This window comes from Schistocerca nitens, chromosome 3 (assembly GCF_023898315.1).
Source record: "Schistocerca nitens isolate TAMUIC-IGC-003100 chromosome 3, iqSchNite1.1, whole genome shotgun sequence".
Lineage (NCBI taxonomy): Eukaryota > Metazoa > Arthropoda > Insecta > Orthoptera > Acrididae > Schistocerca > Schistocerca nitens.
The window spans coordinates 166,922,382-166,946,752 of NC_064616.1; the positions used below are offsets into that span (position 1 = coordinate 166,922,382).

Genomic DNA, 24,371 nt, shown 5'->3' on the forward strand with positions numbered 1-24,371 from the left:
GACACAAGGCATCGATATCGATACATGAAAGGTAGAATGATTTAAAAAATGAAGGAAATCCACATCGCGTAACTGAATACCTGTTGTTAGGTATCCTTACTTCTTTGTAACATAGAAGATGCTATTCTTCTCGCCATAAATTGAAACTTCTGTTAGTTAAATTCGTATCTTTTACATTCATTCTTTAAAAGAATTTAAATGTGTCCTTGCGTCATGTCCTGGACCTGTGCTGCAGTCCAGAAGCCGGAGCTTCAATCTTAGGATGTGTCCCCCGCCCTACCCTCTCTATTGGGCCTGCGTGTAGGTAAAGCACTGACCTGTCACGATTTGATGCAAACAACTGAACAACATCTGCGCAGTCATAGGCCGTTGAGCGGTATGTAAATTTTTTGGAGACACTTGGCCGTGATTGTTACACGAATTTTGTCCTGTCATTGCAGTGCTCTCCATTTCGCAACACAAAAATCTCGCCTCCGCCTCCGGAGACCTTGATCTGGCATTTACGTGGAGGAACTGCGGCAAGGTAAAGGGAGGGGGAATAAAAAAGGGAGCGGCCGACGCGAAAGGAAAGCTGCAGCCGGCAGGTCGGAGTCCGTGCGTGACCTTGGCGCGCAGTGGCCGTCCTGACGTAACAGTGTATCCGCGTCTGCCGCTTTATAATAAAGCCCGCCATTCCCGTGTTTACCTTCTCTGATAATCACACGCGGCGCCGACTTCACGCGCCGTCTTAAATTGACTGCGGTAGAGCGGAGCGATGCATCTTCTGAAAACACTTATTTTAAAATCGACAACGAACTGAGAACCTGCTTTTTTCATTTATATTTTATTTATTTGCATCCACAGACCTTCAATATTTTAAAAACGACAAAATTTTCTGCTTAGACGTTTCGTAACTGGATTTATTTATTTACGATCGCCATTTCGGCTATGGTGTCAGTCTTAACCCTTTAATGCATAGTGTAGCTGGTCAGCTACAAACTTCATTTCTTCGATGTATCCTATACTGAGCAACATTTTGTAACAAATTCGTTATGTAGTTAAGTGTATACACTCTACTGCAGCTGCTAGTAGTTCTTCATAGCGATCGTAAGTGGCAGGATGAACTGAACCAGTTCGACAATCAGCTGTGTGGATGTACTGCTGCCCGTGTGTTTTGGCAGAAAGTAGAGACTTTTTTTGGTGTTTGTGCACTGATTTGTGGGTTTGAAAGTTACTTTTTATTTTGAAAACGTAAGTAGATATGGTGTAGACAGTTAATTCGAGTGTCTTTACGATAGATTTGAAATTAGGTCTGTATTTCTGTTTGTAGCGATTGTCAACAATAATGCTTTGTTAATTTAATTAAAATTTTTTTCAATATTGTTTTTCGTAATGTGGGCTCTATAAACTAAACGTGGTAATTTTTACAGCTTGAAATAAAAAATCATGCATTTAAGGGTTAACTCAAAACTTGCTAAGAAGTGCGTCGATGCATGTTCATTCGTCTTAAGGGCTATTTTGTCCAAAAATTTTAATTTTGGTTTTCTTTATGAAGAAATATTGTATGGAATTTGCTGATTAATATGGTGTACGATTTACACTGAAGAGCCAAAGAAACTGGTACACCTGTCTAATATCGTGTAAGGCCCCCGCGAGCACGCAGAAGTGCCGCAACACGACGTGGCATAGACTCGACTGATGTCTGAAGTAGTGCGGGAGGGAACTGACACCATGAATTCTGCAGGGCTGTCCATAAATCCGTAAGAGTACGAGGGGGTGGAGATCTCTTCTGAACAGCACGTTGCAAGGGATCCCAGAAGTGCTCAATAATGTTCATGTGTGGGGAGTCTGGTGGCCAGCGGAAGTGTTTAAACTCAGAATAGTGTTCCTTGAGCCACTCTGTAGCAATTCTGGACGTTTGGGGCGTCGCATTGTACTGCTGGAATTGCATAAGTCCGCTGGGATGACAATGGACATGAAGCGATGCAGGTGATCAGACAGTATCCTTACGTACGTAGCCACCTGTCAGAGTTAGGGGTCCCATATCACTCCAACTGCACACGCCCCACACCATTACAGAGCCTCCACCAGCTTGAACAGTCCCCTGCTGACATGCAAGTCCTATGGATTCATGAGGTTTTCTCCATGCCCGTACACGTCCATCCGCTCGATACAGTGTGAAACGAGTCTCGTCCGACGAGTCAACATGTTTCCAGTCATCAGCTACCCAGTGTCGGTGCTGACGGGCTCAGGCGAGGCGTAAAGCTTTGTGCCGTGCAGTCGTCAAGGGCAGACGAGTGGGCCTTCGACTCCGAAAGGCCATATCGATGATGTTTCGTTGAATTTTTCGTACGCTGACACTTGTTGATGGCCCAGCACTGAAATCTCCAGCAATTTGCGATAGCATTGCACTTCTGTCACATTGAACGATTCTCTTCAGTCGTCGTTGGTCCCGTTCTTGCAGGAACTTTTTCCAGCCACAGCGAATTTTTAGGATCAGGTTTTACAATGAAACTTCCTGGCAGATTAAAACTGTGTGCCCAACCGAGAATCGAACTCGGGACCTTTACCTTTCGCGGACAAGTGCTCTACCATCTGAGCTACCGAAGCACGACTCACGCCCGGTACTCACAGCTTTACTTCTGCCAGTATCTCGTCTCCTACCTTCCAAACTTTACAGAAGCTCTCCTGCGAACCTTGCAGAACTAACACTCCTGAAAGAAAGGATATAGCGGAGACATGGCTTAGCCACAGCCTGGGGGATGTTTCCAGATTGAGATTTTCACTCTGCAGCGGAGTGTGCGCTGATATGAAACTTCCCGGCAGATTAAAACTGTGTGCCCGACCGAGACTCGAACTCGGGACCTTTGCCTTTCGCGGGCAAGTGCTCTACCATCTGAGCTACCGAAGCACTTGCCCGCGAAAGGCAAAGGTCCCGAGTTCGAGTCTCGGTCGGGCACACAGTTTTAATCTGCCAGGAAGTTTCATGTCAGCGCACACTCCGCTGCAGAGTGAAAATCTCATTCAGGTTTTAGAATGATTCTCGTTCTGTACCACAGAAGTCAGTCTGAAACGTGAATTAGTTTATGAGGTTCTGAGAACAATAATAGGCAGTTGCTAAGTCGTTGAACATGTATTCTGGATGTTTACTACTGTGTCATCAGCGCTGAGGTCTGGAAGAGCCAGGGTTGTTGAATTAGGATTCCGATTTAAGTTTTCCTCGGGTTTACTAAATTGCTTCAGACGAATGCGGCGTGGTTCTGTCGGGAGGACTACTGCCAATTCCATCCTTGATATCTGTCTAGCTGATCTAGCGCTACCTCCATAATAACTCCTCTGTCGACGGGATGTTTTAAAAAGAATGTCGGAGAGCACTGTTCATCTAACGTCGCAGGCAGGATGGCTATAACGCTCCCTAGTCTGTGCAGATGCACAAATGAGCATACCCGCCCACCTAAACGACTAAAGAAACCACCGCCATACGTGCTTACAGGAGCGAATGGGACTTGTCACTGTATAGCCTCGTTGTCCACATCGTCAGGACAAGCTTTTTAAGGCGAACTCACGTGTCTTCTTTTATGGAAAATGGTAGTAGTTCGTATAGTAATGAAACCAGCCTGCTACTAAGCTAGTAACGGTGCCTGTCGTATCCAGATCCGGACACCCTCCCGACATGCTGATGGACAGACAGATTTCTGGCGGAGCAGAATTTTAGAAAGCACGACCAGTGGCTACGGAGAATGTCATGAACCGTGGGTGTGGCCAAGGACACTGGTCTGCTGTGAAGGCCGCAGCAGCCTGTCTGTGGCCACAAATCGGTCTGCTTCCGTCTCCATTCTTCTCAAGCTATTGTCGCTAATTCAAATATATCTCGGGTTTCCTATCGAATGTAACCGAGCCATTGTAAAATTCCAGAATATTACCAAGGCAGATAATATAGTTAATATATGCCAGTGTGCCAGTGAATAATATGGCTTGCCAGGACGTATAAGAAATTGCCTGGGCTATAACTACTGTCATAAGCAAACCATAGCCACATATTAACGTCTATGAAAATAAAATCGTAAGAGAAATGAAGTGAGAGTTGTGAAAACCACAATATTCAAAAAGAGATCTTTTGTTAGAGTAGTTGTTTATTGAACTATCAGTCTTTGTGACAACGTTTATCCCCACTAGTATTGTATATCACGTATTTCGAAACCATCGTGACCAGTATTCCCTTGTAGGACGTGGAAAATGGAGAACATATAGTTCAAGAACAGCCTATAGTTGGCTGGTGCATCTGTTACAAACAACTTCATCGTTACTCGGTGTATCACGGAACTCTGTCTCTAAGAGTGTGGTTTTTAGAAACCGAGGCAAGACAGCAACTTGCGTGTGTAACACTGTTGGAATGTTTGTCGTGACAGAGAAACATCGCCAAACACCGGCAAGAATTATCAAGAAAGAAAGAAATATTGGAATTTAACATTTCGACGACGTTGAATTCGTTGGAGAAGAAGTAACAGCCCAGTTGAGAAAGGACTGAGAAGGAAGAGGCCGAAGCATGTGAAAGACAGGAGAGGCCAAATGGAGTTTGCATCTCGGACCAACGCTACTAAGAAGCTTTATTTCTGATGCCAGGCGTGAATATGCTTCTAACAAGGGAAGCTCCCCATCGCACCCCCCTCAGATTCAGTTATAAGTTGGCACAGGGATAGGCCATGAAAAACTGAACACAGATCAATCGAGAAAACAGGAAGAAGTTGTATGGAACTATGAAAAAAATAAGCAAAATATACAAACTGAGTAGTCCGTGTGCAAGATAAGCCACATCAAGGTACGTGTATACCGAGGAGCACCGTGTTCCCGTGGTTACCGTGAGCAACTACGGAGCGGAAGGTCCCTGGTTCAATCCTCTCTCGAGTGAAAAGTTTTAATTTTTTATTTTCAGACAATTATCAAAGTTCATGCACTCAGACATGATCAACTTCGCTCTCCAAAATTCCAGGACATGTTCAGATTTGCTTGGACACATGCATGATTTGACGGTATACACACGGAAAAACTTGAAAACGTTAAAAACGTATGTTTTGACAGAGCACAGGGAAAACTGTGCGACTGTGAAACTGTTGCATTCATTTATTGCCGTTTATGTGACAAACTCTTATGTTTTCATCACTTTTTTGGGAGTGATTATCACATCCACAAGAAAACCTAAATCGGGCAAGGTAGAAGAATCTTTTTACTCATTCGCCAAGTGTGCAAGTTAGGTGGGTCGACAACATATTCCTGTAATGTGACGCACATGCCGTCACCAGTGTCGTATAGAATATTTCAGACGTGTTTTCCTGTGGAGGAATCGGTTGACCTATGAATTTGCGATCAAATGTTTTCGGTTCCTATTGGAGAGGCATGTCCTTTCGTCTACTAATCGCACGGTTTTGCGGTGCGGTCGCAAAACACAGACACTAAACTTATTACAGTGAACAGAGACGTCAATGAATGAACGGTCAGATCGTAACTTTGCGAAAATAAAGTAAGTAAAATTTTTATTCGAAGGACGACTCAAACCAAGGACCTCTCGTTCCGAAGTTTATCACGCTAACCACGGGACCACGGCGCTCTTCAGCTTATATAGCCCTTGATGTTGCATATCTTACACTTTTACTACTCAGTTTGTATATTTTGCTTATTTTTTCATAGTTCCACACAACTTCTTCCTGTTTTCTAGATTGATCTGTGTTCAGTTTTTCAAGGCCTATCCACTGTGTCAATTTATAACTAAATCTGAGGGGGGTGCGATGGGGAGGTTCCCTTGTAAGCTGGCTTGCGGACAATGTGATAATACTGTTCCGGTGAAAACGTGTTTCATTCTGTGGCAACAAGCGTCAGGAATAATGCAGAAATCCCGCATTGCTGCCCTGAACAGGTCTCCCGATGCCTCGACTCAACATGTTATCATGTCTGGCGTATATCTCTGCTATGTGAATGGCTGTAATGGGTGATAATGCGGTGCAACGCTGTTTTAGTGTTGAAACTGATGCATATGACATGAAAGGAACGAAAATGCTGAAAGCTGGTGTGAGCAATAATCCACTCTTCCCGAGTCGTGTCAAGAGGGGCAGCGATACTAACGGATTCCGCTGATGGATCATCATCGACCGAGTCACATGGCATCACTCCATGAGACATTACGGGGATGTCTGAAATTTAGTCCAGCGCGCTGATGCACTGATATGTGCGTATGGCTTTATTGGTAAGGAGTCCTATCTGGGATGTTCGCCCGTCTTTTTGTTTGGTGCCACTTCGGTGACTTAAGCGTCTATGATGATGCAGTGATGATGAGGAAAACACATACACACCCGTGTCGAGCGAAGAAAATCCTCGTCCCGGTGGCCGAGCGGTTCTAGGCGCTTCAGTCCGAAACCGCGCTGGTTCGAATCCTGCCTGGGCATGGCTATGTGTGATGTCCTTATGTTAGTTAGGTTTAAGTAGTTCTAAGTCTAGGAGACTGATGACCTCAGATGTTAAGCCCCATATTGCTTAGAGCCATTTGAACCTCGTCCCGGCCGGGAGTCGAACCCGGAACCTCGTGTTGTTGCACAGTCTGGTGATGAAAAACTTAACCCCGCCGTCTCCTCGCCCGCCGAATACAGGTTATGAAAACTCTGTCTGGAGGATTAAAACTTGCTAGCGACACTGCCCTAATTATGCGTTAGCGCCATCGGCTGAGCAGTACATAGAAGACGGAATGTTAGTATTTGGATAGGAGCTCAACATTGCAGCAAGTGTCTACCAGTGTCCTCTCTTTGCTAAGATTTGCCTTTCCGACAGTATGTGCCCGCAAGAAACTGAAAATTTCGAGTTCTGAGAAGAACTGACAGCCGCCTTTCGTAGGGACGTTCCTGTAATTTAGGGAAGTCGGGAGAAATCTAAGGCAGAATGGTCTCTTGAGAATGCGTCCTCGAGTTAACCGCTATGTGGCCTCGCTCACTCTTGCCTAAAAAGGAAATAGGCAAGGAGAGCGACGCGTTTCATACATTTAATGAGATCTTTGCAGGAGAAGAGTGCTCGTGGTATACAAAGAACTAGAGAAGCGATGCGATGGAAACGAGAAGGAAGCAAGAAAACTTACTAGTTATCAGTTGTAATTTTCCCTTGTAAAGTCCGCTGTCACACACACACACACCATAATATACATTATATAATCACACCGGAGATAAAATCACATATCAGAAAAAATTGGTTACCCCCAGGAACCATAACTCTAACATCGTGAACACCGTCTCTAGCTCTTACAATGACCTCAGTTCGGCTAGGCAGTGTGTCCACAAGTTTCTCGATGCATGTCATACCCAGCGAAAGGCACGCATTGATGATTAGATCATGACGAGCTACCGAATCATGGAGATGTTGATTGCTCCCTTTCAACCGCTGTTCCAAACAGTCCATTGTGGATGAGGATCACTGAGACTTTGATGAATAAAGGTTTCTTGAAATTAGTGCAACCAGTCGACTTTTGCTTTGTTGTCCAATTTTTACTATCCCGCTATCGGATTCGAACGCCTACGATTCATCATCAGATGCTACATATTTACTGATTGTTTGCAGCTGTGTGGGAGTCATGTAGCTGTGTCAAGATGTATAAACGGAACATGTAAGCAGTGAGTGTGGCGAGAATTATTCACATTATGAGAACGATTTTCTTGCGTTACTTACAGTTGTTAGTATCCATTGGTTGGTTGTTGGTGCACACAGTATTCTGGAAAACAATGAATGTTTTTCAGTGACGGTAATAACTGTAAGTATCGCAATAAAATCGATCTCATATTGTGAATAATTCTCGCCACATTCAGTGCTTACATGTTACATCTATACATTTTGCCATAGCTACATGACTCCCACACTGCTGCAGCAAATCAATAAATATGTACATTCTGATGATGACTCGCTAGGTTATTCGAAACCGTCAATGGGATAATAAAAACTGAAGAACAAAACCAAAGGCGACTGGTTGCAGTAATTTCAAGAAGCCTTTAATATTTTCAGTGGGCTTAAGATCGGGTGATTTAAAACACCAATGAACGAGAGATCGGATGCTAGTGTGTCGGTAGGCCCAGAACCGTATGCTTGCCATTATTCTGGGAGACGGGAATGTCCACGGTATACTCACCACAAAAATGAGTAACTTAGTCGTAGATAACCTCAGTGTAACGAAGGAGCTTAAATTATTTAATAAAGGCAACGCCTCTAGTCAAGACTGTAAACCATTGAGGTTCCACGCAGAGTACGCTGATAAGATAGATCCATACCTAGCAATCATTTACAACCGTTCGCTCGTCGAACGATCCCTGCCTGAAGACTGGAAAGTTGCACAGATCACATCATAAAGGAAATAGGACTAACCCGCTGAATTCCAGATCCATATCACTAATGTCGATTTCCAGTAGGATCTTGGAACGTATACTGTGATTGAACATTATGAATTACCTCGAACAAAACGATTTTTTGACCAATAGCCAACAGCTGCAGAATGCAGAAAAATATCGTTATTGTGAAACATAACCAGCTCTTTATTTTCACGAAGTGATTAAATTTATCGACCGAGGATCTCAAATTGATTCTATATTTTTCGATTTTCAGAAGGATTTTGACACCGTTCCTCACAAGCGATTTTAATCGGATTTCGTGCCTGCGGAGTATTGTCTCAGCTGTGCGACTTAATTCGTGATTTCCTGCTAGAAAGGTCACAATTCGTAGTAATCGACGGACAGTCATCGAATAAAACAGAGTAATGTTTGACGTTCCCCATGAAGTGTTATAAGACCTCTACTGCTCCTAATCTACATAAACGAGTTAGGAGACAATCTAAGCAGCTCTCTTAGATTGTTTGCAGATGATGTTGTCATTTACCGTCTTGTAAAGTCATCAGAATACCAAAACCGACTGTAGAACGATTTAGACGAGATGCCTGTATGGTGTGGAAAGTGGCAATTAACTGTAAGTAATGAAAAGCGTGAAATCATCATCCCCGTGAGTACTAAAAGGAATCCACTGAAGTTCGGTTACACAATAACTGACACAAATCTGATGGCTGTGAATTCAACTAAATACTTAGGGATTACAATTACGCCGGCCGCTGGTGGCCGAGCGGTTCTAGGCGCTTCAGTCTGGAACCGCGCGACCGCTGCGGTTGCAGGTTCGAATCCTGCCTCGGGCATGGATGTGTGTGATGTCCTTAGGTTGGTTAGGTTTAAGTAGTTCTGTGCTCTAGGGGACTGATGACTTCAGATGTTAAGTCCTATAGTGCTCAGAGCCATTTGATTACAATTACAATAAATAAATTGGAACTATCACATAGATAATGTTGTGAGGATGGGCGAGCCCAAGTCTGTGATTTATTGGCAGAATAGTTAGTAAATGCAACAGGTCTACTAAAGAGGCTGCCTATACTGCGCTAGTCCGTTGTCTTCTGGAATATTGCTGTGCGGTGTGGGAGCTGCATCAGATAGGACTGACAGAGGCCATTGAAAAAGTTCAAAGAAGGGAAGCTCGTTTTGTATTATCGCGAAGTGGAGGAGAGAGTTCCACGGATACGATACGCGAATTGGGATGGCAATAATTAAAACATAGGGAGAAGTGATCATGGTAATAATATAAGAGAAATCAGAGCTAGCACAGAAAGATTTAAGTGTTCGTATTTCCCGAGCGCTGTTCGAGAATGAAAGGGTAGTGAAATAGCTTGAAGATGGTTAGATGAAACCGGCCGCGGTGGTCTAGCGGTTCTGGCGCTGCAGTCCGGAACCGCGGGACTGCTACGGTCGCAGGTTCGAATCCTGCCTCGGGCATGGGTGTGTGTGATGTCCTTAGGTTAGTTAGGTTTAAGTAGTTCTAAGTTCTAGGGGACTTATGACCTAAGATGTTGAGTCCCATAGTGCTCAGAACCATTTGAACCATTTTTGGTTAGATGAACCCTCTGCCAAGCACTTAATTGTGAATTGCAGGGAAATTATGTAGACGTAGATGTAGAAGAAAGAACAACAGCTGATCACCGAGAACGATGAAATACACATCCTTGTTAATGTTCACGGCAACCCGAAAAAAAAAAAATGGTTCAAATGGCTCTGAGCACTATGGGACTCAACTGCTGAGGTCATTAGTCCCCTAGAACTTAGAACTAGTTAAACCTAACTAACCTAAGGACATCACAAACATCCATGCCCGAGGCAGGATTCGAACCTGCGACCGTAGCGGTCTTGCGGTTCCAGACTGCAGCGCCTTTAACCGCACGGCCACTTCGGCCGGCACGGCAACCCGAATGAGTGGGCCCAGGTCGTGGTACGAAAAAGACCCAAAAAACTACATCTGTGGATTAAGAGCCTCACTGAACTGCGGTGTACTCATCGCCTTGCATTATTTGAAGAGGGTCAAACCCGCGACCTATAGGACAATATTGGACGGTTCTAATTAGCTACTGTCCAGTTTCTATATTGCCTGGCCCATTGAAGACGTGAAGCTTGGTGTGATGCAGTGAGAAATGGCCTTTTGCGAGGTATCCAACTGCAAATGTCGACTGTATGCAGTTCCCTACGTGTACGTTCGCTTGAAAACTGGTTGAGATGGTCCTACATTCATTGACAGCAGCATATCCTGATGATTTTGAAACCGACTGTCACTGACATAGCATGATATTGGACTCGGGTCACTGACGGTTAGGCTCTTTCCACGACAACTGTTCTTACCCCACGTTACATGGGTGCAAGTGGTGCTTCCTCCGTTACAGACATGGTGAACAGTGGCACCAACGAAACGGCCAACGTCATTCACGGAGTGATTATGGTTACGTCCAAGTACGATAGCTGCTTTCTGTCATTCCGTCAGGTCTCCAAGTCGACCCATCTTACTTTGCTGATTCGATAAAGCCGACTGACAAATACACTAATGAGCCGAAACATTACAACCACCTACCCAATAGCCGGTATGTCCACCTTTGGCACGGATAGAGTGACGACGCGTCGTGGAATGGAACCAATGAGGCCTTGGTAGGTCGTTGGAGGGAGTTGACACCACATCATCACACACAAGTCACCTAATTCCCGTGAATTTCGGGGAGGGGGGCGATGATGTCTGACTCCACGTGCAATCGCATCTCAGATGTGCTCGATCGGGTTAAGATCCGGCTATTTGAGGGGGGGGGGAGCAAGGAGGGGGGGGGGCAGCACATCAATTGGAATTCGGCACTGCGTTTCTCGAAACACTACATCATGCTCCTAGCCTTGTAACATGGCGCATTATCTTGTTGAAAAAGCCGCGCGGGATTAGCCGAGCGGTCTGAGGCGCTGCAATAATGGACTGTGCGGCTGATCCCGGCGGAGGTTCGAGTCCTCCCTCGGGCATGGGTGTGTGTGTTTGTCCTTACGATAATTTAAATGGTTCAAATGGCTCTGAGCACTATGGGACTTAACATCTGTGGTCATCAGTCCCCTAGAACTTAGAACTACTTAAACCTAACTAACCTAAGAACATCACACACATCCATGCCCGAGGCAGGATTCGAACCTGCGACCGTAGCGGTCGCGCGGCTCCACACCTAAGCGCCTAGAACCGCATGGCCACTGCGGCCGGCAGGATAATTTAGGATAAGTAGTGTGTAAGCTTAGGGACTGGTGACCTTAGCAGCTAAGTCCCATAAGATTTCACACACATTTCATTTTTTGTTGTTGAAAAATGCCACTGCTGTCGGGAAACATGATCGTCATGAAAGGGTGTACGTGGTGTGCAGCCATTGTGCGATACTCCTTGGCAGTCATGGTGCCTTGCACGAGCTCCACTGGACCCGTCGATGCCCATGCGAATGTTCCCCAGAGCATAATCGAGCCGCCGCCAACTTGTTTCTGTCCTGCAGTTCAGGTGTCAAGGAGCTGTTCCTCTAGAAGACGACGAATTAGCGCCTTGCCATCAGCATGATGAGGAAGGTATCGGAATTTATCACACCACAAAACGCTCTGCCACTGCGCAAGTGTCCAGTGCCGATGGTCACGTGCCCATTTCAGTCGTAGTTGCCGATGTGGTGGTGTTATCATTGGCACGTGCATGGATCGTCGGCTGCGGAGGCCCATCGTTAGTAGTGTTCGGTGCACTGTGCGTTCAGACACACTTGTACTCCGCCCAGCATTAAAGTCTGATGTTAGTTCCGCCGCAGCTCGCCGCTTGTCCTGTTTTACCAGTCTAGGACGTCCCACATCTGTATTGAGGGGTGGCCGCCCAACCCCACGACGTCTGGACGCGGTTTCTCCTTGGTTACGCCACGTGTTGAAGACACTCACTCGCCACTCCTCGAACACCCGACAAGTCGTGCAATTTCCGAAATGCTCGTGCCGAGACTCCGGGCCATTACAATCTGCCCTCGAGCAAACTCAGATCGAACGCACGCCTTCCCCATTCTACACACGGACAGCACACTCACTGATACTGCATGCACCATACAGCTGTATGAGTAGCAGTCATTCCTCGCCAGGTGACGCTGCTATCGCTTGGACATTTTTATATCGATAGTAGGTTGGTGGTAATAATGTTCTGGCTGAGCAGTGTACATACTAATTCACTTCCATGACTTAGCCGCCAGTCTCATGATCGCCTGGTACTGTTTCAGTGTTCTTTTAAGGAGGTTGATAATACTTTATCCGGTGAGTTCACGTTGGAGGAATTAGTTTGTCTCTTGACTCCTTTTGCAACGTGGGCTCTGACAACTTCGAAGGATGTTAGCGAAGTTCAACACCTTTCTTGAAGCGTCCGCCGCAAGAGCATATTGGTTATTTTTAGTGATGTTCTCGTCCTGACTAAACACCAGAGGAGGAAAAACGGGAAAAGAAGATTTACTTTATGGGACAACAAGTAGGGTCGTATTGGTAAAATTCTGCAATCATAATCGAGAGGAGGCATATTTAAATCCGCTTGGCTTGGTTATTCCGCGGGGTTCGTGCATTTTTCCAAGTACGAATGCTTCACTAGCGTCGTAGATTATTACTGTCTCCATTACTGAATAAAATGGGACGGTGATAGTACGCTGTTAATGGCTTTGTTGTCAACCCTAAAAGGGAAAAGTCAGAAAATTAAATTTAGAAAGTTTTCTGAAAGACGGTGGAAGAGTCTAGAAACATAAAGACAGAAAAGTGTCGAGAATGGCGGTAACAGACCGTTAAATGAAAATCGCTCCATAGTTGACATTTCGGGATACAGTTTCTCTCTTGTGGAACATATGAGAGGAGGGCTACGAAACAAAGACTTTACTGGATGTGAAACTGGGGAACAGTAGACAAAAATTTACTTCTAATTTCGTGTTTAAGTACATCCTGAAATGTTCAACTTCAGATTCATAACTGAGTTTCAACAATAATTTTGGTTGCATGAACACTGTAACAAATGAAAAGGAACAAAGAAGTAGTGACCATTTTGATTGTTACTTATGTAAGTATACTATTAGTACGGTAAAAGCACTGCCCGATATTCGGCCGGAACTGACGGTATAATACAAATCCAGACGTTAGTAATTATGTTGTAGTTGCATAAAATTTTGGTGAGTAACTGCATCATCCTCGGAAGAGTGTTTCAAGCAAATTGTTGTAAAGAGGTGAGTCCTACTGTGCGGGATGCCATATCTCACTGTCTCTAGTTTAAAATAACTAATTAATGCGACTATGCGTTTCTAATTTTTATTCCTGTTATTGTTAAGTAGGGATCAAAGAGCACTGGTCCAGAGTATGTTTTCCAGGCCCATAAGACTCCCTCACTATTATACATTTACATTGTCAGGATCTAAACCTTCACTTAGCTTTCATATGATTTATGTTAGTCTTACGCAAGGATGCTGAAAGGAATTAAAAATATTATATCCAGTTAAAGTGAAGGTTGATTTACAGCGTATCCAAAACGTTATGTGTGTTGCACAGTTGGAATATTGTGAAGAGAAAAATTAAGTTGTGTTTCTAGTGTCAGCGACAGATGGACGAAACTACAGCAATCCTACATTCATCTCGAGTTTAACTTTCGCGACCACATTATAAAACAGTAATTTTATTATTAGCGGAAGTACTTCCCCATCATCTATATCGTTACATTTATGTCATGTAAATCCAAATCTTGTAATTTTAACAGATGGATAGCTCAGGAATTTCGATATCCAACAGTATGAGATTGCTTCTTTGCTCCGAAAAAAATCCTTATTTCTGTCTTATTTTACGTCTTATTTTACAGTAAAGAAATTTGTCTGGGTATACAGTGCGTGGATAAATCAGTAGCTCAAGGTAGTCGGAATCATTCAAAAGATCAATAAATCAGTCACATTATACGCCATGAGTATTAGTGTATACACGTAAAAATCAGTATGGAGATATACCTCCAGTGTGTCATGGGTTTAGGTACTATTCTAAAGCATCTATCTCACAGAAACATTTCACCAGAGAAATGCACAGTTATGAGGTCCCGCGTGCTGTTGAACGTTACTAGACATACAGCCAAACGGAACAGAGTTAGAAGGAGAGCAACAAGAGAAATGGTAAGTGGAGAGAGGTAAGTTTCCTGTAACTCTGAGGTTTCAATCTCGGTTTATTTTGAGAAGTTTTCAAGAGGATTCCGCGTCTATCAACACTGATCTACACTTTCAGCAGTTTTCCGATTCTGTGATTCTTCGGTAGATGTCATTGGTGATCCATTTCCAGATTTGTTGAAACCAGAGCAGAAAGTAGTCGTTACTAGTACCAAAAACATACTGACCTCCACCACCACTTGTTTTGGAGAGAAGATGGCATGCATTATACGATAAGTATGTTTGTCGACTCTTCCGAGCAAGATAAGATTCTGGAAAGACACTACACTATTCCGCAATGAAAAATCTATTCTCCTTAATATCTCTAATAATTAGATACTTATTAGCTGCTGGCCGCGGTGGCAGTGCGGTTCTAGGCGCTCCAGTCCGGAGCCGCGCTGCTGCTACGGTCGCAGGTTCGAATCCTGCCTCGGGCATGGGTGTGTGTGATGTCCTTAGGTTAGTTAGGTTTAAGTAGTTCTAAGTTCTAGGGGACTGATGACCACAGCAGTTGAGTCCCATAGTGCTCAGAGCCATTTGAACCATTTGAACGTATTAGCTCGTGCTCTAGAAACAGCGTTTAAAATGTAATAGGGTGTCTAAATGCACGAAAAAACTAAACTCAAATAATGTTCAGGTTGACTCTTATGCTGAACATGTCTTGCTGTTGTTTACATTTAGATCATGGTCTCAGTCTCCTAGATTCCGGAGGAAACGTAAAGTAAAAAGCACGGCTGGTATTCGCCGTCCAGTGAGACGGACAACGAAACCAGTAGTAGCAGCACAAAAAAACAAGAACATTCCGCTCAATGCCGACCAGCTTGTAGACCGGCCCTGCAGAGCAGTGGTAACGGTAAGTGAACGGATTTCCCGCGCGGTTACGTAAACTAAAATTTGCCAGTGTGACTACTGTTTGGAAGACGGGATTAGCCTGTAAACGCGGCCATCGAAACCTGCACAACGGAAAACTAGTGAAAATGTTCAAGTATAGGCTTAATACCTGTTCTGTCATAAATAAATCTTTCTACCAAGACACTGGAACAAATGGACTTATTCCACTGTTAGAATTATCATTGTTCCTGTGATAGTTCTGAAAGCCTTAGCGCCGAGGATAACGTCTGTTAAATAATCGCTCTACTTGCAATTGGAAATTTGTGGTAAGTTCCTATGGGACCAAACTGCTGAGGTCATGGGTCCCTAGTCTTACACACTACTTAATCTAACTTACATTAAGGACAACACACACACACCCATGCCCGAGGGAGGACTCGAACCTCCGACGAGGGGGGCCGCGCGAACCGTGGCAAGGCGCCTGAGACCGCGCGGCTACCACGCGCTACTGCTCTACTTGCAATGAGCGTACTGGTATCTATCAATATCCTCTCCCTAAGGTAGGCCAGTTTACGAGTTTCCATTTCCTAATTAATCATTTTAACACAAAAGCAGGAGAGAGAGATATATATCGCTCATACATAAAAGCAGTCTTTGATTTGCAGCTACATTCGCGTTTCAAAACATTTGGTTCTTCGTCAACAAATTAGTTGTCAAGAAGAGATGCTACAGAGGATGAGTAATCAGAAAATTTTGTGTCATCGCCTATTAAGAGAAAAATTATATTGTGTTATCTGCATCTATATGACGACTCTGCAATTCGCAGTTAAGTGCCTGGCAGAGGATTCATCGAACCATCTTCAAGCTATTTCTCTACCGTTCCACTCTCCAAAAGGGCCTGAGCAAAACGAACACTTAAATCTTTCCGTGAAAGCTCTGATTTGTATTATCTTATTACAATGGCTAATCTAGGAAGATGAGGGCCAGCGAAATATTTTCGCATTCGGAGGAGAAAGTTGGTTATTGAAATTTCACGAGATGATACTGCCGCTACGAAACAGGCATTTGATTTAATGATCGGCATCCCAATTCGGTATCATATCCGTGGCACTCTCTCCCCTATTTTGCGACAATACAAAACGAGGTGGCCTTCTTTGAAATTTTTCGGTGGCCTCTGTCTATCCTATCTGATACGGATCGCACAACGCGCTGTAACACTCCATAAGAGGACGGACAAGCGTAGCGTAGGCAGATTCTTTAGTACATCTGTTGGGTCTTCTAAGTGTTCTCAAAATAAATCGTAGTCTTGGTCCGCTTTCCCCACAACATTATTTATGTAATGGTTCCAGTTTAGTTATTTGTAACTGTAATCCCTAAGTATTTAGTTGAATTCACAGCCTTTAGATTTGTGTGATTTATCACCCAACCGAAATTTAGCGGATTCCTTTTCGTACTTATGTGAATGACTCAACACTTAATTTTTTAAAGTTAACTGCCACCTTTCGCATCATGCAGACATCTTGTTTAAATCGTTTTGCATTTGGTTTTGGTACTCTGATGACTTTACAAGACGGTAAATGACAGCATCATCTGCAAACAATCTAAGAGGGCTGCTCAGATTGTCTCCTAATCGTTTATGTAGACCAGGAAGAGCAGAGGGCCTATAACACTTGCTTTGGGAACGCTATATGTTGCCTCTGATTCACTCGATGACTTACCGCCAATTACTACAAACTGTGACGTGTCTGACAGGAAACCTCGAATCCAGTCGCAATTTGATTAGAAGTCGCTTGTGTGGAACAGTGTCAAAAGCCTTCTAGAAATCTCATGTTGGTTGTTGTTCTTCGTTCGAATTTTGGAATATCCACTTTGTCTTCTTTTGAAAAGAAACTTCGGAAAAGCGTGTTTAGTAACTTCAGTCACATTCTAATCTTTAACATCACATTATCATATAATTCGTGTTTTCTGCGGTGTCACGGATTTTATTACTGAATTCAACTGTATGGTAGAGGGCGAAACGTAATTGTATTTGCTGTCTCGCCACTGTTCGGCAATTTCCTCAAGGACCAACCGATAATTTGGTAAGTAGCCTCAGACGGAACTTATGTTACTGGCACAATTTAGTAACGTTAAAGATAGAGAGATAACAAAAAGTATTCTTCATAAATTATAGCAAGGAAATTGCGTCAGAGTTTGACGTTCTGTCAGCAGCGAGAGCATCCAGACGAACTCACACATTGGCCTTATGGAAGGAACCATCTCACCATTCGCTCCAAGTGACCTAGAGAAAACATAGAACTCCTAAATCAGGATCAGTGAACGGAGTTTTATACCCAATGTAAGCCGAGTGTTTTAAGCATTCAGTCGTCTCACTCGGTTATAAATCTAGGGTTTCGTTTGACATATAGTTTGACCATATCAGAAAACCAGTTGCACGGGACTACCTACAATGCCGGGATCCTTCACTTCGCAAACAAGTGGAATATACGGACAAAGTGAAATGCTTTTAGCCACTACGGAGATGGCGTTGATAATACAAATAATACCATATTACGGTGGTGCATACAGCTCAGTAATGAAAGTCATGTTTCATACTGATGTGTGAAAGTACTTTGTTCATATTGTTTTTATAGCAATCGTAATGAGTGTGTTTCGCTCAAACGGATGACTGGAATACTACGCTGTCGGAAAACTATTTCTTTTGGTCGTTTTATCTTCAACGGAAATTATCCCAACATGAGTCCGTTGCTTCGTTTTCAGCAACTAAGAAATGCGTAGGGCATACGTGATTGTGTTTCTGTGGGTGAATATCCACGTGTAACGACATATGACATCTCTGAAAATCTGTACAATGTAGTGTTAGACAATCAGCTACTAAAGGTGTACGAAATAAATAAGCTCATTGCCATATCAGAAAAAAAAAACCACGAAGAACGGAATATGACATGACTTTGCATCGTATGCTAAACAAAAGCAAATGTGAAAACTAATTTTTCCACAACAAAGGTGAAATGGTATAATCTGCCGAAAAGAACAGAATGTTTTTGGATGCGAAAGGAATTCTATTCATAGAATTACTTGCAAAGAGTAAAACAATAAATGACTAATACCAAGCAAGGGTTCAGGCCCAACTGGGTGAAGATGTTATAGCATCGGAAACAGATGATTTGCGAACTTTTCGGGATCGCACTTTACGGATAGAATCTACTTGCTGAAAGCACTTTAGTCTAGGTACATTGGCGTGAAAGTGAATAGTAAAACAAATAAATGTGTTTTTGGTTAAAAATGAAGTCTTTCCATACCAGGCCGAGAACCTTTCATCTTATGCTCGTAAATTGTCCCATAATACTGTCACTGTCGAGTGCTGTAAGCATTCCGTGCCACAATTATATGTTGTGGAGCAGAGAATATGAGACAGTCGTGATTCTGTTACGGTGCCCTCATTTTGCAACACGCTGCTCCATAAATTGGTTGAAAGTTTCGTCTCGGAGGTAGAAGTTACGCTCCATTGCCTACGAGTTGACCAAGAGTGGGCCTTGCGCAAAGTGTACGCTGCCCGCGCCACGAGCTACCAAGCATTGGTCCCGCTGTGCACCCGCTACAGCGTTTCAGTATTTTAAACCTATTGCTTCTCTTAGTCTCCCGGGAACCGGAAATCATGCGCACCCTCTTTGAGTGGGTAAGCAATTTCGAAAATGATTGTTGATGAAGCTATTAATTACGCTTGAGAGACGGTGAGCTTTCACTCGTAACTACATCGCTTGCCAACCACAGCCGATGGAGTAATTTTCCCCTCCAGCAAGAGGCGGAAAATTAAAAACAGAAGTTCACTGTTGTCACAGCTTCAGCTCTTGGGCTGTCAGACCGTGGAGGAGCAGCTCCTAAGCGAAACTATTTCTGAGACGTCGTTGTAAACAAATGTATTTATCTAATTCCATATAGCATAGATTTCTCAGCAGTTACTACTAAGCCTCAGCAGCGCAATGCTGTAACATAGATATTGAGTATTATGTGCGACAACGTCAGTTCTTCAAATTCATTGCAACTTGAAGCCCAGGCCGATACTGAATACCAGGCGACCGACCTTCATAATGTCTTGAAGTTGATGTTATTTCGAGAAAAGTGAAACTTCATCCGTAGGACGAAGGTTTTGCAGCAAAATGTTTCCTGCTTTATTGCAATGAAGAGCTCTGGAGACAACTGAGAACAAACATCCTCATACTATACCGTGAGCCATTTTTAACACTCCCTATACTTCTAATTCGCAATATACCGTAAGAGGTAAGAATTTTTCTGATCGCCTAATAGTGAAAAAGTTTCTTCTACTCATCCAGTGCAGAAGCAGCTTTGTGGTTTAAAGGAACGAGGTATTTTTAACGACTTTCCATAGCGCGTGAAAATACGAGCACAATGATTAAAGCTCACGTCAACATTCGTACTGAAACTTATCGTAAAAAACCATAAAAAATGTACTGCTAACGAGGCAGAAGTACGCCGGTGCAGCCCTGTTAAATTATGTTTACATAGCGCTATATTGGTAGACTTATGCCTTAAAATTACACACTTTCCGGCTGTTTTGCGAAGTGTTTCATTGTGAAGACTGATGGGAAAAATGCTTGAAATGCCTCTGAGCACTATGGGACTTAACTTCTGAGGTCATCCGTCCCCTAGAACTTAGAACTAGTTAAACCTAACTAACCTAAGGACATAACACACATCCATGCCCGAGGCAGGATTCGAACCTGCGACCGTAGCGGTCACGCGGTTCCAGACTGAAGCGCCTAGAACCGCACGGCCACAACGGCCGGCAAGACTGATGGAAGTTATATCATTGTAGTATTCTTTCCACGCCACACTCAGTGTCGTTGAAAGAGAAGAAACTTGTTTCACTTGAAAAAAAAAGTCATATTTACCCTACAGATCGATAAATAAAAAATTACTTGTATTAGTTATACAAAAAAATATTTGCCTTTTTAATTAGCCGATAACTTCAATTAGATTTCTTCAATTGCTTATGAAATATAACAATTAGATTGGATAGCAAATAATTTTTTCGCTATCTATAGTTATGGTCCTTGCAGCTCTGTTTAACGGATGTGTGTTCACTGTAACGAAATGTATTACGGTTGACGAAAAAGAGCACCTCAGGATGACGTTATTTTACTAGTGAGTTATCTAATAGTACAATAAGTACACTGATACTGCAATTAGGAAACAAACGAAATATGAAAATACTCTAACTCCAGAACTGTAAATAGCCCTTCAAGTATGGTAATCAACTTCACAAAAACCATCAAATTTCCGTAAAAAGAGGCACGAATCTGTACAATAGTACCACATTGTATATAACGTTCGCAGCGCCCTGGTGAAAGACACTGCTAAACTCGAAACTTTATTTTAAAAGCCTCGTAAGTTGGCTGATAAGTGCAACTAGGTTCGCCTGAAGAGGTGAAATTCTACCTAATAAGATACAAGCTTATGAGTTTGCCACTTACAGCAAGCGCTTATGTCCTTAGCGTTATACACTTGGCGTTACTTCTCGTTGTATATTGACAGCGCAACAATCAGTCAACAATGAGCCGAGAAGGGTACTCGCGCCAGTGACGAATCGACAGGAGGGAAGTGAATGAGCGCCAGAGGTGGACTCACCGTGTTGAAGGCTGAAGGGGGCGCGCTGCAAGACGCGGGATCACTGCGACCACAAGACTGCGCCGGCGACGTCCTCCACTGCGTTATATAGCGGGACGCCATCTTACTCTCGTCACCTTGCGCGAAACAGAGTCAAGGCTGGCGCCTTGCTGCGGCCTCAGGAGTCTACCAGCTACCGGTGTGTCCGCACACCGGATGACCAGCGCTCCTCTTCTCGCGGGACCATACCAGCCGCGCCCAGGGAACTACCATCGTCAGTCGTAAATCGCTTAGCAGACTCTCACTAAATTTGATGAAACGTTTCGATTACCAGAAGACGACGCGCGGGAAACGCCCCGAAACGCTGCGTCAACACAACGGAGTTACTTATATGATAAACAGAGATTTAGTCAGCTGACTGTGTCTATGGTTCTCCTCTTAATACGCGGGAAGAAAAACTGTCGGCATTCTTCTGTATAAGCCCTAGTTTACTGAACTGTATCGGCTTGATCATGTTGAAGGAAGTAATATTTTTACACTACTGGCTATTAAAATTGCTACACCAAGAAGAAATGCAGATGATAAACAGGTATTCATTGGACAAATATATTATACTAGAACTGACATGTGATTACATTTTCACGCAATTTGGGTGCATAGATCCTGAGAAATCAGTACCCAGAACAACCACCTCTGGCCGTAATAACGGCCTTGATACGCCTGGGCATTGAGTCAAACAGAGCTTGGATGGCGTGTACAGGTACAGCTGCCCGTGCAGCTTCAACACGATACCACAGTTCATCAAGAGTAGTGACTGGCGTACTGTGACGAGCCGGTTGCTCGGCCACCATTGACCAGACGTTTTCAACTGGTGAGAGATCTGGAGAATCTGCTGGCCATGGCAGCAGTCGAACATTTTCTGTATCCAGAAAGGCCCGTACAGGACCTGCAACATGCGGTCGTGCATTATCCTGCTGGAATGTAGGGTTTCGCAGGGATCGAATGAAGGGTAGAGCCACGGGTCGTAACACATCTGAAATGTGAAGTCCACTGTTTTGCCATTCGTGCACCCAGGTTCGTCGTTGGGTACACCATCGCAGGCGCTCCTGTCTGTGATGCAGCGTCAAGAGTAACCGCAGCCATGGTCTCCGAGCTTATAGTCCATCCTACTGCAGACGTCATCGAACTGTTCGTGCAGATGGTTGTTGTCTTGCAAACGTCCCCATCTGTTGACTCAGGGATCGAGACGTGGCTGCACGATCCGTTATAGCCATGTCTGTCATCTCGACTGCTCGTGATACGAGACCGTTGGGATTCAGCATGGCGCTCCGTATTACCCTCCTGAACCCACCGATTCTATATTCTGCTAACAGTGATTGGATCTCGACCAACACGAGCACCAATGTCGCGATAAACCGCAATCGCGATAGGCTACAATCCGACCTTTATCAAAGTCGGAAACGTGATGGTACGCATTTCTCCTCCTTACACGAGGCATTACAACAACGTTTCACCAGGCAACGCCGGTCAACTGCTGCTTGTGTATGAGAAATCGGTTGGAAACTTTCCTCATGTTAGCACGTTGTAGGTGTCGCCTCTGGTGCCAACCTTGTGTGAATGCTCTGAAAAGCTAATCATTTGCATATCACAGCATCCTCTTCCTGTCGGTTAAATTTCGCATCTGTTGCACGTCATTTTCGTGGTGTAGCAATTTTAATGGCCAGCAGTGTAAGAAACATTTTATGTGAGTAGTGTTGGATAGCTTTCATGAATTTTGGGAACAGTATTATATAATACACAGCTGTTCACTTTATTTTGATTGTGATTAGCCATTTCGGTCAAACTCAGATCATCTTTGGGATATAAAAAAACATACACTGAAGTGCCAAACAAACTGGTACAGGCCTGCGTATTTAAATACAGAGATATGTAAACAGTGAGAATACGGCGCTGCGGTCGGGAAAGCCTATATAAGACAACAAGCGTCTGGCGCAATCGTTAGATCGGTTACTGCTGCTACAATGGCAGGTTACTAAGATTTAAGCGAGTTTGAACGTTGTATTATAGGCGGCGAAAGAGAGATGGGACACAGCATGTCTGAGGTAGCGATGAAGTGGGGATTTTCTCGTACCACCATTTTACGAGTGTACCGTGAAAATCAGGAATCTGGTAAAATATCAAATCCCCGTCGTCGCTGCGGCCGGAAGAAGATCCTGCAAGAACGGGACCAACGACGACTGAAGAGAATCGTTCAACGTGACCCTTCCACAAATTGCTGCAGATTTCAACCCTGGGCCATCGACAAGTATCAGCGTGCGAACCACTCAACGAAACATCATTAATATGGCTTTTGGAGATGAAGGCCCACTCGTCTACCTTTGAAGACTGCACGACATAAAGCTTTACGCGTCGTCTGGGCCCGTCAACACCGACATTGGACTGTTGATGACTGGAAACATGTTGCCTGGTCGGACGAGTCTCGTTTCAAATTGTATCGAGCGGGTGAACGTGTGCGGGTATGGAGACAATCTTATGAATCCATGGACCATGCATGTCAGCAGTGGACTGTTCAAGCTGGTGGAGGCTCTATAATGGTGTGGGGCGTGTGCAGTTGAAGTGATATGGGACCCCTGATACGTCTAGATATGACTCTGACAGGTGACACGAACGTAAGCATCCTGTCTGATCACCTGCATCCGTTCATGTCCATTGTGCATTCCGACGGACTTGGGCAGTTCTAGCAGGACAATGCGACAACCCACACGTCCAGAATTGCTACAGAATGGCTCCAGAAGCACTCTTCTGAGTTTAAACACTTCCGTTGGCCACCAAACTCCCCAGGCGTGAACATTATTGAGCATATCTGGGACACCTTGCAACGTGCTGTTCAGAAGGGATCTCCACCCTCCCGTGGGGGCCTTACACGATATTAGGCAGATGCACCAGTTTCTTTGGCCCTTCTGTGTATGTCGGTGCGTGAGCAACAGCGCGTTGTAATTGAGTTTCGAATTCGAAGAGTTCATCCACACATGAAGCACCTTCTCCTTCAGCATCACAGTGCCAGACCACACATGATCGCTGCGACATCTGCACCAATCGGACGCCTTGAGTTCACTGCCATCGACCATCCTCCATAAGGTCCCGACTTGGCCCCATCCGATTTTCAACTGTTTCCAAAACTTAAAGAACACCTCCGAGACCTTCACTTCGATAGTGATGCAGCGATTCAAGCTCATGTGAGGTTATGGCCTTGTCAACAATGTCAAATGTTCTACAGTGACGGTATCAACAAATTGGTGTCCAGTTAGGAGAAATGTGTTCGTCGCCAGAATGAATATGCTGGGAAACAAATATGTAAACATGAAGA

The 24,371-nt window shown here is 44.2% G+C and overlaps 1 protein-coding gene across 6 annotated transcripts in view; it reads right to left on the minus strand.

Moving 5' to 3' along the window:
• LOC126248106 (uncharacterized) overlaps positions 1–24,371 on the minus strand; it is a 241,024-nt gene that overhangs the window by 45,723 nt on the left and 170,930 nt on the right. The window contains exons 1-2 of one of the 6 annotated variants that reach the window (XM_049948782.1): positions 21,026–21,067; positions 7,681–7,723 (exon numbers count right to left, since the gene is read on the minus strand). The exons of 1 other annotated variant lie outside the window; for it this stretch is intronic. In XM_049948782.1, coding sequence (XP_049804739.1) covers positions 7,681–7,696 — 16 coding nt within the window. In that variant the 5' untranslated portion in view covers positions 7,697–7,723; positions 21,026–21,067. Of the gene's footprint in view, positions 1–7,680; positions 7,724–20,871; positions 20,891–21,025; positions 21,138–24,371 lie in introns of those variants that run through there. 4 more of the 6 variants (XR_007545415.1, XM_049948783.1, XM_049948785.1 and 1 more) reach the window with 4 other exon arrangements.